Source organism: Camarhynchus parvulus, chromosome 2, assembly GCF_901933205.1.
Source record: "Camarhynchus parvulus chromosome 2, STF_HiC, whole genome shotgun sequence".
In the NCBI taxonomy this organism is placed as follows: Eukaryota; Metazoa; Chordata; class Aves; order Passeriformes; family Thraupidae; genus Camarhynchus; species Camarhynchus parvulus.
In genome coordinates, this window is record NC_044572.1 from 919300 (window position 1) to 937724 (window position 18425).

General features: G+C 61.7%; 1 protein-coding gene across 1 annotated transcript; it reads right to left on the bottom strand.

The window, feature by feature from the left end:
- Window positions 1–420: 420 nt before the first annotated feature.
- LOC115900966 lies at window positions 421–18027 on the bottom strand. The gene is made up of 11 exons (XM_030943190.1): window positions 17633–18027; window positions 16746–16872; window positions 15020–15133; window positions 14712–14822; window positions 12846–13752; window positions 9012–9370; window positions 7655–8823; window positions 6396–6522; window positions 5820–5933; window positions 4625–4879; window positions 421–2766 (listed from the first exon to the last, which is right to left on the bottom strand). The coding sequence occupies exons 1-11, from the start codon at window positions 18017–18019 to the stop codon at window positions 1658–1660; spliced, it is 4779 nt and encodes a 1592-aa protein (XP_030799050.1). The 5' UTR covers window positions 18020–18027; the 3' UTR covers window positions 421–1657.
- Window positions 18028–18425: the final 398 nt, after the last annotated feature.

Consider the following 18425-nt stretch of genomic DNA (forward strand, 5'->3'; position numbering starts at 1 on the left):
CAGAGATGGAAGTGTCAACTCCTGTCAGAGAGCACGCCCTGACCTGAAACCCCAAACTTCTTCCAGGGAGCTGCAGGCACCACCCCAGCAGTGGGAAGGCAGGAACCCTGGCAGGAGCCTGCCCAGGCAGCCCCAAAATTCTGCCACCCACGGCAATGAGCGCCTGGTGGCTCTCAGCAGCTCCATGTGGCTGCGCTGCCCTCTGGCACATTCTAGCACTGTAGAGGCCGTAAATCCCAACTTAGAACGGGTTCATACACCAGGTCCTGGAGGAGGACTTTGGTTCTGCAAAGGCATTAACAGGTCCTGACAACTTCTCCCATCATCTCTCTGTTTATTGATGCCACTGTCCAACATGAGATCTGACAGCACCAGGAAGGAGCCTGGCGTGCTCCAGGATGCTGGTGTCACCAGCCCAGCTTCAGTTGGTGTCACCAGTGCAGCTCCAGTCTAGCCCTTCGGATGGCTCTCACCCAGCCACAGCCCAAGCTCAGGAGCTGCAGCCAGGACGAGGTGGGATCCCCAGGAACTGAGCTGGTACAAACAGGAGCTCAGACCCACAGCAGGGAGATGGATTGTGTGCCACCCACCCTGGCAGCAGGTGCCCAGGAGCAGGGAGGTCTTTCCTTGGAGCCAGCCTGGAGCTGCTCCTCCCCTGGGCACGAATCCCGCCGCTCCTGCCATTGAGGAGGGCACGGTCGATGCCCCTGGCAGCGGCTCAAGGACAGCAGAGCAGTTAAACACAACAAGGTCTTGCTCTCAGTCCCTGCTGGCCCCATAGCAGGAAATGGCCAGACCCACAGCACCCCATGCCCTCGGGGGCAGCAGGGCCAGGCCCCGGTGGGAGGACTGAGCGCTGGGAATGAGTGTTTGTGGGAGCCTTGCGGAGGGGTCCTACCAGAAAAAGGGTCTTTTACTGCAACTAGAATTTTATTCTATTGTATAATTCAGGAGTGCATCACAGCCCCGCGAGCCGGGCAGGCACCTATCAGTGCTTCCAATCTAGACACACGCAGAACTTCCTCATCAGCTGCATCTGTTAATTACTCACCTCCCCCTGGCTGGAGCTCCTCCTGTCACATCCAGCCCGGACCAGAGCAGTGCCTCCACAGAGCTCCTGGACAAAAAGTGACTGTGCCAGAATCAGCCTACAGAGCAGTTAACAAAAAAAAAACCAAACCAAACCAAACAAACAAAAAACAAACCCGAAAATAAAATCTTGCCCATCCTAAAGTTGCTTATCAAATAAAAAGTTCCTCCACATTTATTAAAAAAAACTAAACAGTAGATTTAAAAAGCAGTTAGGAGTCCTACTCCGGCAAAACACCCTGTGTACAGGTTTCTTTTGTTGGTGGTTTGTTTGCTTGTTGGTGAGGATTCCCCCTAAATCAGCTGCTTCTGTTAATTTTTTTTATATATAATCTTTTAATTTTGCCGCGCGTTGCTTGCTTTAATTCATTAATTTATTTCCAATCAGCCGAGTCTCCACCAGACCAGCGGCGCTACCACACAAAGCTTCCTTGATGTCCATGCCCTGAGCCGGGGTGGGGAGAGATGGATGGAGGGAGGGTGGGAGACATCAGTGGAGGAGAAGGAGGACGAGGAGGAAGGGAGGGATGGAGGGAGGGAGGGAGGGAGAGGAAGCCTCGGCAGCCCCTCACTCTCCCATGTGCGTCCTCAGGTGGTACTTGAGCGACTGCTTGTAGCGGAAGCACTTGGTGCACTCGGTGCAGGGGTAGGGCCGCTCGCCGGTGTGCGCCCGCTGGTGCTCCAGGAGGTGATGCTTCTGCGTGAAGTTCTTGCCGCACTCGGTGCAATGGTAGGGCCGCTCGCCCGTGTGGATGCGCTGGTGCTCCAGGAGGTGATGCTTGCGGATGAAGCCCTTCCCGCAGACGGCGCAGGCGTGCGGGCGCTCCCGCGTGTGGATGCGGTAATGGTTGGTGAGCTTGGACTTCTCGCTGAAGGTCTTCTCGCACTGGCTGCACTGGTAGGGCCGCTCGCCGGTGTGAGTCCGCTGGTGCCGCAGCAGGTGGGAGGGCCGGGTGAAGTTCTTGCCGCACTGGGGGCACAGGAAGGCCATCTCGTTCTTGCCCGCGTGGATCCTCTGGTGCATGAGCAGGCTGATCTGCAGGCGGAAGCTCCTCCGGCACTCGCCGCAGGTGAAGGGCCGCTCCCCGACGTGGGTGATCTGGTGTTTGCTGAGGCTCGACTTGTGGCTGAAGCTGCTCTCGCACTCGGAGCACTTGTAGGGCTTCCCCGGGGGCGGGGGCCGCGATGGGGGCTTGAGGCCGTGCTCGGGGCGCCGCGGGACCCCCACGCCGCGGCGCGTGTGGCTGCGCTGGTGCAGCAGGAACTGCTGCTTGTTGCGGAAGCTGAGGTCGCACTCGTGGCACTCGTAGGGCCCTTCCTTGAGGTGGTTGCGCTGGTGGATCATGAAGTTGATCTTGAGCATGAAGCTCTTGCCGCACTCGGGGCAGATGTAGGGTCTCTCCCGCGTCCGGTTCCGCTGCTGCCCGCTGGCCGGCTTCATATCCCCGGAGTCCCTCTCGCAGGCCGAGGGCTTCCTGACGCGGGCCAGGCTGCGGGGCTGCGCCTTGGAGCTGCACTGCGCCTCGCAGCCCAGCCCGGCCTCGTGGCTGGCGAACGCCGGCGCCTCGCTCCGGCCCGAGAACATGGCGCACGGCTCCAGCGTGTCGGGGTCATCCTCCTCCTCCTCCTCCTCCTCCTCCTCCTCCTCCTCCTCTGTCTTGATCACGATCCCATCCTCTGAGGGGAAAATCAAACAGCATTAGGGTCATTGGGCGGGACGGGGTGGCCTCTTATACCTCTGGTGCTACAGAAACAGCTGCATGGGTTCCAGCAGCTCTTTGTGCTCTGGGAGCCAGCCTGTGCCACAAATGGGGCTGCAGGTGGAGCCCGGAGCGCTGGGATGGGCCATGGACCCCCAAACACAGAGTTCAGACAAACCACCCCGGCCAGGCTCCTCTGCAGGGTGTGCTCTGACTCCCTGCCAAAAGGTTTGGCAACTTTGAGCTGCTGCAGGATGTGAGGGATGAAAGCACCATGGGTTCACCAGGGCTCGGGTGGCTGAGTGATTTCAGAGCAGTTCCATCTGCTGCCCTTTCACTGGGCTGCAACAACAGCCATGGCACAGCCCCACTCGACAGAAACAGCACCAGGCTGCCGGCTCTGCTCTGGGGACAGCACAGCCCGCCTGGGACTGTCCCCTTCCCTCAGCCCCGCTGCCATGTGGCGTGGTGAGAGACCCAGCCCTCTCCTTCCCAGAGCACCCAGCAGTGGGGTGGAATGGCAGTGGGATGGATGGCAGCAGGCCAGGCTCCCCTTCGTGTCACCAAGGCCGGAAGGGAGCCGGGGACTTTGTTTGGTGACAGCAGCCATCCCAGGGACACACGGCAGGACACACAGCCAGCACGGCCCAAGGAAAGGCCCACAGGTCATCCCTCATGTCACCCCACACTGGACTGTGAGCCAGGCCTAAATGCTCTCCCGGGAAGAGCAGCTACACTTTCCCAAGAAAAGGAAACCGATGGGAGTGGATGTCTCAAAGCCATGGCCCTCTTCCCTCTGAGGAAGGGAAAACCCAGGTCCTTCTCTCTGCCCCCTCTGTGGGCCTGGGGGCTCAGCCCCCATCCTGGCCAGCACAGCTGCAGCTCCTGCCCAGCCCCACCAGCTGGGCCCCGCGCCCTGGCAGAGGCAGTGGCTCTCAGACAAGGATCAGCTTCAGCCCCCTGGTGGCTTGGCTGGTTTCCCTCACAAAGCCTTGAGCCGACCACAGGACCCACAAGACGGGGTTGAGGCCCTCAAGAGCCCAACTCTCTGTGTCTTGGTTTGTGTTACACCACCACAAAGCCATCAGGAGGAAGGAACCCACCATTCCCAGCCCCTCATCTCCCTGCTCTCCCATCCCCAGCCTTACAGCACATCTGTAGGACTTGGCCTGTATCTGCCACTCCACCAGCACAATTCTACACATGAAACGCTCGGTGCCACCATCTCATCTCTCCACAAATCACCTCATCCTTCCCCTTCCCTCCTGGCAGCTTGCAAATCACAGAGTTCCAGCCACATTCTTCCCTATCCTTATCCTGTGGAGCTGCCCCGAGCAACTCCCACATGTGGCAACCTGCAGGACCTCCCACATTCCTCCAGCAGCGTCCAGTGTGCAACCATCCACTCCTCCACACCTCACACCAACCTCCTGCCCTCTGCCACAGTGGGGTTTTGGGAGCAGGGCTCACTGGGGCTCTCACAGAACACAGCCTGAGACACATCTTCCCCTGGTCTCCGTGGCTAACCAGGGCTTTTCCCAGACTCAGAGGACTGGGCAGTGTTTGCTCTGCTCCTGAGCAGGACAGGAGCCCTTGGAGACCGTGTTCTGTGTCCACCATGGACATGCTGCCTCCTCCTCCAAGCTCAAAGCGTGACCAGAGCGACTCTTGGAACTCGCTGCACCCAGAAACTTTCCTTCTGGTGCTGGCTATGGGGGGATTTAACTCCTCCTGTCCATCCAGCCCCTTCCCCACCTTTTCCTAACCCACCACAGCCCCTGGGCCTCCTGTCCCTGGCACACCACGTGTGCAGAGCCGTGTCCCGAGTGTCTCACCTGTGCAGCCCCCGTGGTGAACGATGACCCTCTGGATCTCGCTGAAGTCGGCTCCGTACTCGGAGGAGTCGCCCAGGCTGGTGCCCGGCAGCTCCCTCGGGGGGGACACGGAGCCGTAGGGGCTCTCGCAGGCCGCCTCCTCGTCGGGGCTCTGGAAGCTGCCCTCGGACTGCCCCGACATCCCGTGCAGCTCGGGGTTCTCGGGGCTGTCTTCAGGAAGGAGCTCCTCTGTTTTGATCACCACCCTTATTCCAGCTGCAGCAACGAGAGATTCCCACCTGCCGTCACTCCCAGGAGCCAGAATGAGGGACCTGCTCCCAGCAATCCCAGCTGGCTCCAGCTGCTGATCCCACTGAGGGGTCTCCCTTCTGCTCTCCCTTCAGCCCCTGCCCTTCACCCATCCCTGCCACGCTCCCAGCTCCAGCCCAGGACCCTTCACAGGCACAGGGAACTCGCTCCACCCAGCCTGGGGCACCCCTCAGCCACCCCACATCCCCCAGCTGCAGCTCCACATGGGCCTGTGATTTTCCCCTTCCCATTGGCCTCAATTTAATTTCAAGATCCTTCTGATGGGGAGCACAAGCAGGGCGTTGTGTGACCCCACATCCACAGCCTGGAATCAGGGATGACAAGTGGAGGTGACACCATCTCCTCCAGGCCACCTCCTCATCTCCTTATCAGGCCCCTTATCGCAGAGCAGGAGTCGCTCTGGGACTTGGGGTCACTGGTGCCCCATTCCCAGCCCAGTCTTGGCCCTCACCATCCCATCTCCCTGCACACAGCCTGGGATGAGGCTTCCCTGCCCGGGAGGATGCTCCAAGGATAAACCAGGCACCATCCACGCAAAGAGAGGGTGGAGGATTTTCTGGGTGGATGGGCTCTCCCAGTGGGACTCAATTCTCTGTCCTTGCTGGGCACACCGGCTCCCTGAGGACCTGGTCTGGTTGCAGATGCTTCCCTTGCTGGGAAGGGCTCCCAGTGCCCAACTCTCCAGGCTCTGCTTGCCCTGGTTTCTATGTTGAGCTGTAGCTGGACACCAAACCTGCAATCAGCCCAATTTATCCCATTCCTAGGCAAGGCTTCTCCTGATAAACCACATCAGCCATAGCTCCCAGCCACATCTGCTCCAGCCTTGGGATGAGCAGCCCCTGGGAACACAACCCAGGGCTGCCCTGGTGCCAAGGTGCTGCCTCACCTGCCGTGGCATCAGTAATGATCTCACTCTCCTCCAGGTCCTGCTCATTCCTGCCCCGCGATTCCTCCCCTTGCTCGATCTGAGACAAAACACCAGGTTTGGAAATTGCATAGTCTGTTGAGAGACAGAGGGGTGGGAGAGAGGGATTACTGCACTGGGAATCTGATGTTGGCTTCCACCTCTTCCCAGCACGCAGGGGACACGTGAGGACACTCAGGAACATCCACAGGTGCAAAATCCCCTGAAGGGATGCAGGGGCTGGTACCCACTGCACACCCAGAGGATGCAGGGAAGCCCTCCCAACAGCCATGGGGAAGGAAGCAGCATCACGTTTTGGATGGCATAACTGTGTCTGGAAGAGGTTTGGGAGGTCTCCACCTCACCTGCCCACAGGGCATCCCTCTCCCAGCCAGAACACCACCACGGCATGAGCTGGAATAAACCCAGACTGAAAACATCCTCCTGTGTTTTCAAGCCTTTAAAATGGAACATTTGGGTCTCATCCAAGGGGATCTCCAAGGAGGAGCCAGAAGGAGCCTCCTGTCCCTCAGTAGAGCAAGGACACCCCATATTTACCCAGGGAGATCAGAGATTCATAGTTCCCCTTCATCACATTCTTGTAGAGCTCCTTCTGCCACTCCTCCAGCTTCTCCCATTCCTTGTCATTGAAATAGACGGACACGTCATCAAAGGTCACCGGCACCTGCAATTCCAACAGTGCCTTCAAGCAGGAGCCTGGACACAGCCAGGCTTCAGCTCCTCCGAGGCCAGCCATGAGCTGCTTTCTGCATTTAAAACAACTCTGGGGTAGGTATTTCTTTGGGAATAAAGGACTCGACCAAACGGATGGCTCCTGGTGGTGAATCCAGACTGGGATTTCCCCAAAGGACCCCGAGCTCCTCCTCTCAGTCCCTGCTCTCTGCAGGGTGATCAGGCTTGGGGGACCACAAGGGAGAGAAAACCCAGGAGCTGAGCTGGACTCATCCCTATTGATGAGCTGACATAACTGCCGGATTCAATTACCCCAGAACTCCAGGGAAAACTCTACCCAGGCCCACAGGGCCCCCCATTATCCCTGGTTACTGTGCACCCACCATCTGCAGCTTCCCTGCTTGTTAGCCAAGGAATAATTCCTAAGGATAAATTCAGGATGTGCAAACTGTGCCGTGCTGGAGTGGAGCTCTTCAGAGGGAACGCAGCGCTCCAATTCTGCCCCCCAACTGCACTAAAGGGGTGTCAGGGTCTGAACCCACCTTTTCCTGATCCTCTCTGCTCTCTCCAGAGATACTCCCTCTCCCATGTCATACATGGTCTCATTTGCACACTCTTTTAGCAGGAAGGCTGTGAAATTCAAGTAGGAACTGAATATTGATGGTGGGCTCTTTCCAGAGCTATGCCCAGGGAGCTCATCTGCCTTCCTGAATCCCAAAGCTTCCCCCTTCCCTGCAGCAGCAGCTCCCACTCGCTCCTTCCCTGGCCTGGGAGACTCTGCAGCGTCAAGGTGCTCAAAACAGAAAAACCACAAAATCTGCAGGGTTTCTAGAAATGGTGGCAAAAAAAAAAAAAAAAAAAAAAAAAAGAGTCAGCAGCCCCAGGGCTGTGCAGCGCAGTGGAGCAGAACTGAAACCTCTGGCCTGAGTACCAGGATGTCCTCCCAGGCCTTGTCCCTCCGTATTTTAGCCCCAGCAGGGGATGAGCTGGGAAGCTGCAATGGGAAGCTGCAATGGCGAGAGACTCACCTGAGCGGGTGCTGTCCCCGCTCACCCACCCTGGGCCGGTTCCCCGGGAGCATTTTGGGTGCAGTGCCCGGCTCCCGCTCCCCAGGACACCGTTACCTTGGGGACTTCCCCCTTCCTGCCCGGGGGCAGCCGCAGGATCCAGAAGTTCCTGTTCTTCAGGAGGTTCTCCATGTTCTCCAGGCGCCGCTGGAGCAGCCCGTACTCCTGGATAAGGGTGCCCAGCGCCGCGCACTTGCTCTCCAGCTGGTTCCCCAGCTCCGCCGCCGTCTTCTCGCAGTCGATCAGCTTCTTCTCCGCCATCCCCGTCCGACCCTCCAGGTCCAGCAGGCGGGTGGAGTGGGAATCCACCTTGCGCTCCACCGCCTGCACGGCCGCCACCACGGTCAGGGACAGCTCAGCCGTCTGCGTCTCCCGCTCCGAGGTGCGCTCGGGGCCGGCCGCTGGCCGGAGGGGCGAGGGGCAGCGCGGCGGCCGCACCGGCTCCGGCGCCTGCGGACACAAGGGCGCGGGGTCAGGCCGCGGGATGTCCCCAGGGGGACAGGGACCCGCCCGGGGCGATAGAGACCCGCCCGCGGTGTGACGGGCGCCCCCCGGGGCGATGGGGACATCCCCGGGGCCATGCGGACCCCGCTGCGGGGGCCGCTGCAGGGCCCGGCGCTCGCCGGGGCGGCGGGGACGTCCCCGTGTCCGCGCTAAGCCGCTTACGGCGGCCCCGTGCCGGTCCCACGGGACGGGCAGGACCCGCGGCGGCGGGGGTGGGGGAGGTGACAGCGCGGGGCCGGGAGGTGACACGGGAAGGGGGGCGCGGGGTGACACGGGCCGGCCGAGCCCCGTTGCCATGGGCACGGCGAGGGGACACCCGGGGGGCTGCGGGCGCCCCGTCGCCATGGGGACCGGGCGGTGACACGGGAGGCGGGGGCGGCGGCGGGTCGGTCCCGGGGAGCCGCAGGGCCCGGCGGCGGCGGGGGGGGCGGCGGCGCGCGGCCGAGCAGGCCCGGCCTCGACGGCAGCGCGGGCGCCGCCGGCCGCGGAGGCCCGGGCGGGCTCGGCGCGGCGCCGCCGCCCCCCGGGGCCGCCCGTCCCGTCCCCGCCCGTCGCCCCGGGGGGCGGCCGCGGCCCCGCGCGCTGACAGCGCCCGCCGCCCGCCGCCCCCCCGCCCGCCGCGGCCCCGACGGCGCGGCCCGTGAGCCCCGACGTGCGGCCCGCGAGCCGCGGGCGGGCGGTGCGCGCCGGGCCCGGCCCCGCGCCGGGCGGGCGCCCTTTACCTGAGCGGGGGCCCCCTCGGCCATGGCCCTTTGTTCCGTGCCCGGGGCCCCGGGGCCCGCGGCCGGGAGGATCCAGCGCCCGCTCGCTGCTTCACCTCCGCCCGCCGCCGGGCATCGGGCTGGGCGCGGGGCGGCGCGGCGGGGCGGGGGGCGCGGCGGGGCGGGGGCGGGGCGGAGGCGGCGCGGGCCCAGCGGGCGGAGGCAGCGGGGCGGGGGCGGCGGCGGCTCCGACACCGAGCGCGGCTCCGGGTCCGGGTCCGGGTCCGGCGCTCCGGCCGCGCCGCTGCCCCGCCGCGCCGCCAGGGGGCGCTGCCGCCGCCGGACCGCGCGCGGAGCGGGGCGGAGCGGGGCGGGCGCGCGCCGCACAGCGCCCTCTGGCGGGCCGACGGCATCAGCGCCCCGCCCCGTCGGGGCCCCCCCACGGCACCGCCCGCACCGGGAACCGCGGGGACGGGGGGGGACCGGGGGGGACTGCGGGGACCGGGGGATTGGAGAACTGACGGGGCTGGGGCCGTTGGCGACACTCGGGATTGCCCGAGGAGCTCGGCTGGCAGCGGGGAGCGCCAGGGGGAACGGGGGGACCGAGGAGTAACGGGGAAGGCGCCGGGGTGCGGTGCGAGGTGGCGGGAGGGGCTGGTTTGACTGGGGCGAGAGAGAGAGTGCGGGGGCTCGGTGCGACATGGCGGGGCAGGGGAGGGACCAGGGGGTCACTGTGGAGGCCCCGGGGCGGCTTTTCCGGCCCCGCCCGTCGGGTCCCTGCCGCCCATCCCTGCGGGCTCGGAAATGGCGGCCGGAGGCGGTGGCGCCGTGGAAATGGAGCGACCCCTACCTTCCCACCTCTCAGCCTTCCCCACCGGACCCGACCGCAGCATCCCATCCTGTCCCATCGCATCCCGTCCCGTCCCGTCCCATCCCGTCCCGTCTCACGTCATCCATTCCTATTCTCTCCCACCCCATCCCAGTCCATCCTGTCCTGTCCTTCCCGATCTTGTCCTGCCCCATTCTGTCTATCCCACCACGCCCTGTCCCGTCCATGCTCTCCTGTCCCACCCATCCGCGCTGTCTCTTCATGCCCGGCCCATCCCATTCCATACACACTGGCTGATCCCATCCTGTCCCATCCCACTCCATCCATGCTGTGTGTCCACTCTTGTCCCAGCCTGTCCCACCCTATCCATCCCACATCCCATCCCATCCCATCCCATCCCATCCATCCTGTCCCACTGTATCCTTCCTTATCCCATCTCCCCAGTGCCATCTCTGCCTGCTCTGGCACAGCCCTGGCACACCTTGGAGGGGCAGTTGGTGGCACTGAGCACAGGGAAGGGCAGGAAACCCTTTGGTTTGTGGGAAAAGGGAGAGGACAAGTGGGATGGGTCACCCAGGCTTAGGGGGGCACAGGGGTGTGACAGCAGGTGGGGACCCCCAAGTAAAGACCCCCTGTCCAGGCCCCTCCTGGGCTGTCCCAGGGATCCACAACCCCTGCCCAGGGCTGATCCTTCGGGAGGGGACACCAGGAGCAGCTCTGGAATTCAGGGGTGTCCTTGGCTGGGGTTTGTACATCCCAGTGCACAGGGAGTGCCTGACCCTGGCTGTGGGACTCCACGCTGTCCTGTGGAGATGGGCATGGATCACCAGGTGTGGTTATTGCCAGGAGTGGAGTGAGCAGGACTGGGATACAGCCATGTCCCTGGAGTGCTGTGTGAGCCATGTGTGCACACACAGAGCACACCTGTGACCACAGAGGGACACTCGAGTGTCCCCACGGTGTCTCCATGTGCTCAGAGCTGTGCTTAGCCTCGCCCTTGGCAACACCCACCCTCCCCAGCCTGGATCCCACGGGCTGCTCCTTCCCTGAGCTCTTTCCCCTCTCCCTCCTTCTCCCCATAATCCGTCTCCAGCATCTCCATGTCCACGTGGGGCAGCCCCATTCCATGGAGTGGCTCCAGAGTGTGGGGGATTTTCTGGGGTCACTCAGAGTGTGGGGGATTTTCTGGGGTCACTCAGAGTGTGGGGGATTCACGGGGGTCACTGAGAGTGTGGGGGTTCACTGGGGTCATTCAGAATACTCAGAGCATGGGGGATTCACTGGGGTCACTCACTCTATCCCCCCGGGCACCCAGCACGGGTTGGGGTGGCTGAGGGACTCTGGCACTCCCTGGTCTCTGTGGACCCCAAGTGCCACATCCCCATGGTGGCTGTGACCTCAGGGCTGCCCTCTCCCCTCCCACACCAGGTCCCAAGCTGGAACAACCCCAGGGGCTCGCTGGAGCTCCGGGGGTCTCTGGTGGGGAGAGGGAGCTGTCTCTGTGTGCTGGGCTCTGGCAGGGAGGAGCCTGGGAAATGCCGGGCTGAGAGGGAGCCTGGGAGGAAAACCTCCAGTGTGTGGCACCAGCTGGAAGGACCCCATGAGGCTCCTTCCAACCCATCCATGATTCCATGATCCCAGATCCAAGGTGGCCTCAGCCACCAGCGCTTCTCCCTGTCCCAGCTCCATCCCACCATGGATCCAGGGATTCCTCAGCTGTCCACAGCCCCATTTGTGTGTGGCACAGGCACAAACCCAAATCAAGTTAAACCCACCAAGATGGAGCATCCCAGAGCAGCCTCGTTTGCCAGGCCTGGCTCTGCAGCACAGCTTGGCTTGTGCTGTTCACCTGCTCCACAATTACCTGGAAAAGCTCCTGAGTACCAGCCAGGAGCAGGATGAGGGAGCTCCACAATGAGCTGGAAAAGCCCCAGCCAGGAGCAGGATGAGGGAGCTGCAGGTACCCGCGAAGGGCTGACACGGAATTCAGAACGGGAACACTGTATTGACAGACTTTACAAAAGTTATTACAAAACACGGTCACGAACCAGCAGCTGACGATACAGAGCGAAGAGACACCACGTACAGCCACCTCAGAACAACACCAACAGCTCCAGAAGTCATCCAATATTTACACAAACAGCTGGAAAACTCCGGGCGGTTATCGCATACATGGAAGTGTTTTAGAGCAACTTTGAAATATAGTGTCACACCTTTCCTTGTAGTATTATCATCATCATAATTAATAATAATAATAATAATAATAATTAATAATAATAAGACTACTTCTAGGTTAACTAAAAACCAAACAGCTCTTTACAGGGGTTAGGAGAAGCTGCTTTCACTCGTCTGACTTACCTGAGTGAGACCAAACCCAGTTAAAAAATAGAAATAAAATCACCTTCATTGTCAGGAGTCCGTGTGTCGGCCCAGCGGCGCCGTTCCCTCGGGCCAGAGGGGAACCACAGCCCGGCTGGTGCCAGTGACACCTTCCAGAAGCACGGAGACGTGTCCTCCTCGTGTGAGCGACCCAGCACGCCTCCACACGCTGCCCTTCCCGACTCCTCCTGCTCCAATGTCCTCAGCCCCTTCTCCTGCACCTGCTTTATCTCACCCCGCTCTTTGCCACGCTCTCCTCTCCGCTTTTCCGCCTTCCACAAATCCCACGTCGTGCCCTGATCACCTCTCTCTGCCTCGCCTCTCTCTGGCCTTCATCCCAGTCCTGGCCTCGCAGCCTTGGGGGACGCGGCGACGCAGCGGGAGCGGGCGGCCGGCCGGGAACGGTGCCTTCCTTCCCTCCCTCCCTCCTCGCGCTTCCAGCCTTGCAGTGAAACGAGTGGAAAAAAGAAAGCGAAAGCTCGTCACTCCTGAATATGCACAAAGATAGGTGGGGGAACACCTGCTAAATACGGAGCCCAGAGAATCGCTCGGGATCATTCTCTACGGGCAGAATCCAACCCTGCGTGGGGAACAGCGAGCGCGGGGCCTGCGCCGCGGTGGGAGCGCCACGGAACCCCGCGGGGTCCCAGAGCCGCCTGGGCCGGCCGAGCAGAGTCTTTAAGAGGAATTCCTTGGATGCTTCACCAAAGCGGGCTTCGTAGCATGACCACATGGATTAGCTGCGATACAAGTCACCTGCCATCATGCTGCACGTCCACCTGCCAGACCGTCACGGTCACCGCGAGCCCTCCTGCCCCGGCCCCACCACGGCTACTGCTTAGTCTCTTTTTTCACGCAGAAATGGTCGGTTTGGGTGCCCGCCGAGCCCAGGTTGTGCTGGGAATCCTCCCCGGGCCGCGGGTTGCGCGAGTGGATTTTCTGGTGGCAATTCAGGGACTCTTTGTAGCGGAAGTGCTTCCCGCAGACAGGGCACTGGTAGGGGGTCTCCCCGGTGTGCACCCGCCAGTGCTTGAGCAGGTGGTCCCGCCGGATGAAGCTCTTGCCGCACTCGGTGCACTGGTAGGGCCTCTCCCCGGTGTGGATGCGCTGGTGGCGGATGGCCTTGGAGAGGTCTCGGAAGTCCTTCCCGCAGTAGGTGCACGTCAGCGGCCCGTCGCCCTTCCCCGTGTGCAGCTTCTGGTGCAGGATCAGACTCACTTCCAGGCTGAAGCTCTCCTTGCACTGGGAGCAGGTGTAGGGCCTCTCCACCATGTTGTTCACCTGGTGCCTGACGAAGCCGTACTTGAAGCCCGAGCTCTTCTCCCCGTCGGGGCGCTTGGACGCTTTGGAGCGGGAGGGGCCCTGGCCCTTGGCTTTGGATTTCTGCCGGAAGCTCTCGCCGCGCTCCAGGGACGTGCAGGCCTCCTCGCTGGCGTGCGCCTTCTGGTGGGTGGCGAAGAGCTGCTTGTCCAGGAAGCTCTGGCCGCACTCGCAGCAGATGTAGGGCCCCTTGTCGGCCGCCGCCTCCTCGGGATCCTTCCTGGCCAAGTCTCTCCCGCGGCGCACGGAGCGCCTCAGCCCGTTGCCCGTCGCCGTTCGCTGCGGCGGGGCCGACCCGCTCTGGCTCTTGCTGCTCGACTGCATCTCCTCCTCCGGGTTGGAGAAAACCTCTTCCCACTTTCCTGTCAATGACCTGGAAAGCTCCAGGCTCTCGGAGCCTTCCTCATCGCACGGCTGTTCGTCTGGTGGAGCAGAGACACCGGTGTCATTTGGGGTCACAAGGACTGGGGGGTTACTTACTCAGTTCCCTTGGGACACAGGGGGTCTCTGCTGTGCACACCCAGCTCAGAGCCTGGCACCGACGGGGCTGCGAGGCCGGCTGGGAGCACCTACTCTGTCCAGAGAGATTTGACTTGGAATCTTGGAACTGTTGAGGTTGAAAAAGGCCCCAGAAATCATTAAGTCCAGCACTGCCAAGGCCACCCTGACCATGTCCCCAAGCGCCACATCCACATGGATGTCACATCCCTCCAGCAATGGAGAATCCACCACTGCTCTGCGTGGTCCCAATGTGTAACAGGCTCTTTTAGGGAAGAATTGTCCCAGTTTCCAACCTGACCCTCCCTGGCACAGCTTGAGGCCCTTTCCTCTCCTCCTGTCCCTGTTCCTTGGGGGCAGAGCCTGATCTCCCTGGCTGTCTCCTCCTATCAGGGAATTGTGCAGAGACAGAAGGTCCCCCCTGAGCCTCCTTTTCTCCAGGCTGAGCCCCTTTCCAGCTCCTTCAGCTGATCCTGGTGTTCCAGACCCTCCCCCAGCTCCATTTCCTTCTCTGGACACACTCCAGCAACTTCCTGCATTCAATTATATTGTAATATAACATTATATAGATAATCTAGCTATAGATAGGTAGCCAGAGGAAAAAAGAGGGTTCCTGAAGCAGGACAGGTCTTTAAGAACTTGTGCTTTAGGATAAATCCCAAAAAAACAGAGGAAAAGGAAATAAAACTTCTTTCCCTTCATGGCTTTGGACAGTGCCTGAGGGTGAAGGATCTCCCATGGTATAAACTGTAACTCAAAGCAACTTCCTGAAATTCTGGAAAAGCATCATCCAGAAAAACTGAGCTGCTCCTGGGAATGAGGCTGGGAAGTCAAAAGCACATCTAGGCAAGGGACACTTCACAAAGCAGCTCAGTGCACTCACATGTACCAGGGACCTCCATGCTCTCCTCTTCCTCAGAGCCTTCATGGCTTTCAGCCAGAGTTTCTTCATATTTACCCCACGAGCTGTCATCAGGCCCAGGGAAGAAAAACTCTGTGCAAGAGAAAAGAGCAGGAGTTACTCTCCAACCTTCCAGCTGCTTTAGAGGATTCCAGGAGAGAGGGATGCATCAGGGGGGAGACAAGCAGGAAAGCAAAGCCCCCCTGCACCTGAGGAGAGAGCTGACAAAACAGAACAGCCCCACATCTGCCTCCACCTCCCCTCCGAGTCCCAGGAACCTCGTGGCTCACCAGTGGTGGGGTCTGTGGGGGTCTCTCCTCCCTCAGAGTCCTCCTGATCCTCAGTGTTGGGATCCTCTCCCTGCTCAATCCGTGTCAGCAGCTCAGGCTTGGAAATGGCAGCGTCTGCACATAAAAAGGGGATGAGGATGTTTCCCCTGCCCTGGCAGGAGAGAGACTCTGCAGCCTTTGCCCACCAACCTTCCTTCTCTGGGGAACAAACGAGAGAGGCTTGGGAAGCTGCTCTCAGCCCTCTGCCCCGCTCACCTTGCGTGGGCCCTGGATGCAGGAGCACATTCTGCTCAGGTGAGGAGCACCTCCCAGCCTGCAGCGTGAGGAGGACAGGAAGGAAAGGCACCCAGGCTTACCTGCAGGCTCTCCTGTCTTCTCCTCTGCGCTAAGGTCCGCGGATCCATTACAATGGGGGCTTCAGCTCGGGGGCAGCAGCAGAGCTGCCAGCACTGCCCTCCCCGTGCGGTTCCCTCCAGCCAGGACCGCTCCGTCCTACTCGTCCGAGTCCCGGGCTGCTCGCGGATTTTGGTGGGGGAAAGGGGACAATCACCATCTCTCCTGGGGCGGAGAGCAGAACACTTCACTTCCAGACATGTGGGAGGGAGGGAGGCCCTGGGGGTTAAACTCCACCTCTGCTCCGGTGGATCCGTTTGCCTTACACGGGAGCCAAAGCCCTAAACCTCGTTCCTCAAGGGAAAGCTCGGGATGAAGCACAGATAGGTTTCTCTAACCTAGAGAAACCAGGCTCAGATGCCCAGATCCCCTGTGCCTCAGGAGCAGGACACGGGACTGGTTTGGAAACAGGAGACTGGGGGCTGTGGTTACCCTTCCCCTTTCTCCCTGGCACACAGGGACTGCAGGAAACTTCAAAGAAATATACGGAAAAAGAAAAAAGCAGAAAAGGCCTGGATTGGGCAGAGGTGGATGGCAGGGAGGCAGACAAGCCTGGGCTCAGCACAGGGAAGTGTCTGGCTACCAGGGACAGCGTCTGTGCTCCCACCCCCGGTCCAGCCAAGGCAAGGTCATTTCTGGAACATGCTGTGAAGGCAAGGCGCTCCCCAGAGGGAATTCCTGCAGCCAGGACTGGCAGGAGCGCGTTCCTTTGGCTGGGAATGCACTGCCCTGAGCTGCTGAGGGGGAAGCAGGAGGCAGAGCTCACCCCCAGCCACTGCTTCTCCCCAGCTCTGCCCCAGCAGAGCCTGCAGCACAGCAAGCAGGACTGGCTCCCCGGGGCTGGACAGAGCACCAGGCAAATGTCACTTCTCCCTCATGGGAGAGGAAAGGGAAGTCTGCACAGCTCCCCACGGAAAGGGCTGGAAGGAACCTCAGAGGCAGGGCACAGGGCACCCTCCGCTGCCCTAAGCAGCCAGCGGGCTGATGCACCCAGCGCAGTGGATCTGTGGACCTTGGCGTGACAAAGGAACTTCCCTCTTCCCCAGCTTTGCTTGGATTGAGGGTCCTCTCACTTCCCCTCCTCCTCCTCCTCACAATCCCAGCACTTGCCAGGCTGCAGGGACCATCAGGGAGCCATTGTCCCTGCGGTGACACTCATGACATCCTTCCAGCCTCAGCGTGGCTGTGAGGGCTGAGCTCACTGCCAGGGCTGTGTGACACCTCCCCAGAGCACATCCTTCCTCCCTGACCCTGCAGGACACAGGTTCCATCCACCAGTTCCCAGGAAAGCTCCGTGCCAGGAGGCTGAGGGCAAAGCCAGGCCTGCCATTACCCATGGAGATGACGGCCTCGTAGTTGCCTTTCATGATGTGCCTGTAGAGCTCCTTCTGCCACTCGTTGAGGCTCTTCCACTCCTCCTCAGAGAAGTTAAACGAGGCGTCGTTGAAGGCCACGGGGACCTGCAAGGAGCAGCACCACGGGGTTTGTTCCTCATTTCAGAAAACACCTGGGGATGTTTTCTCGTTCAATTTTCTCACTCAAACTCCTGAAGCGTCCTGCAGACAGGAACATCTGCTCCTTCCCACTGCCTCATCCCTCACGGGACACGACAGGGATTTCCCCTGTCACCTCCCCCTGCTCAGCCTCCTCCTGTCACTGCCCCGTGCACAGGGCCTGGCACAGACTCCTTTTCACTTCCTTTTTGACACAATTCTGCTGCTCATCACCTCTGAACAGCCACTGGGGATGTTCCCAAGCCTTCCCAGTTACACAGGGCTGAGCCACAAAATTCCACGTGATCCAAACACAGGAATTTGCGACATCCCTCCCAGATCACACGTGCATGAGCAGGGCATAAGCAACACAGCAGGACCTGTGCTGGTGCTTCTGGGTGCTGAAGGGAGGACAGGACTGTGGAGGAGCCATGAACGGCTCTCAGCACTGCAGCTGTCCCAAAATGGGACTGTGAGTGCAGGGATCAGGCTGTCACTGCAGGAGATGGGGCTGCCAGTGCAGGGATCAGGCTGTCAGTGCACAGGACATGGGGCTGTCAATGCATAGGAGATGGGGCTGTGAGTGTACAGGAGATGGGGCTGTACAGGGCATGGGGCTGTGAGCTCAGGATAAGGGGCTGTGAGCACAGGGCACGGGGTTCTGAGCCCAGCAGACGTGCAGAACAGCCCCGTTTTGCAGCGGGGAGCAGCAAACCCAAACCGTTACCTTGGGGACTTCCCCTTTCGCCCCCGGGGGCAGCCGCAGGATCCAGAAATTCCTGTTCTTCAGCAGGTTCTCCATGTTCTCCAGCCGCTTCTGCAGCTGCCCGTACTCTTGGATCAGGGTGCCCAGCGCCGTCCACTTGCTCTCCAGCTGGTTCCCGAACTCCACCGCCGTTTTCTCGCAGCCGATCAGCTTCGTCTCGGCCATCCTCATCCTGCCCTCCAGGTTCATCAGCTGCGCGGCCTGGGTGTCCACCTTCCTGTCCACGGCCTGGATCTCGGTGACCAGCGTCAGGGAGATCTCGGCGGCCGGCAGCTCGGCCTCGCCGCCGGGGCCGTGCTCGGGGGCGGCCAGCGGCTGCTCCAGGCCCAGCTCCTGGGGCTCCATCATGCACTCCAGCTCCTGCGGGGGGAACGCGCGGCGCTGAGCGCGGGGACGCGCCCGCAGCCCGCGGGGGGGGCGGGACGCGGGGCCGGGCCGGGGGCGGCGGCCGGCGGGGGAGGCGGGGGGCGGCGGCGGCGCTTACCTCAGCGGGGGCCCAGTCGGCCATGGCGCGGGGGCGGCGCGGGCGGTGCGGGGCGGCGGCGCGGGCGGGCGGCGGCGGGGCCGGGCGGCGGCGGCGGCTCAGCAGCGGCGGGGCGGAGCGGCCATGCCGAGGGCGCGGGGCGCGCTGGGAGCGGCGGCGGCGGCGCCCGGCGCCACAGCGACCCCCGGCGGCGGGCGGACCGCGCGCCCATTGGGCGGCGGCGCGGCCAATCGGGGGCGGAGCGCCGAGGGGGCGGGGCCGCCCGGCGTC

What these genes read in the sequence shown, in the direction of transcription:
- LOC115900966 (XM_030943190.1), bottom strand. Translation starts at nt 18,019, where the DNA reads ATGATGGAGCCCCAGGAGCTGGGCCTGGAGCAGCCGCTGGCCGCCCCC. An exon ending in CGAAAGGGGAAGTCCCCAAG is followed by an intron (nt 16,873 to 17,632) that starts GTAACGGTTTGG and finishes TGCTCCTTGCAG; the next exon opens with GTCCCCGTGGCCTTCAACGA. An exon ending in CCGCTGCCTCCGCCCGCTGG is followed by an intron (nt 8,824 to 9,011) that starts GCCCGCGCCGCC and finishes GCCCCCGCTCAG; the next exon opens with GTAAAGGGCGCCCGCCCGGC.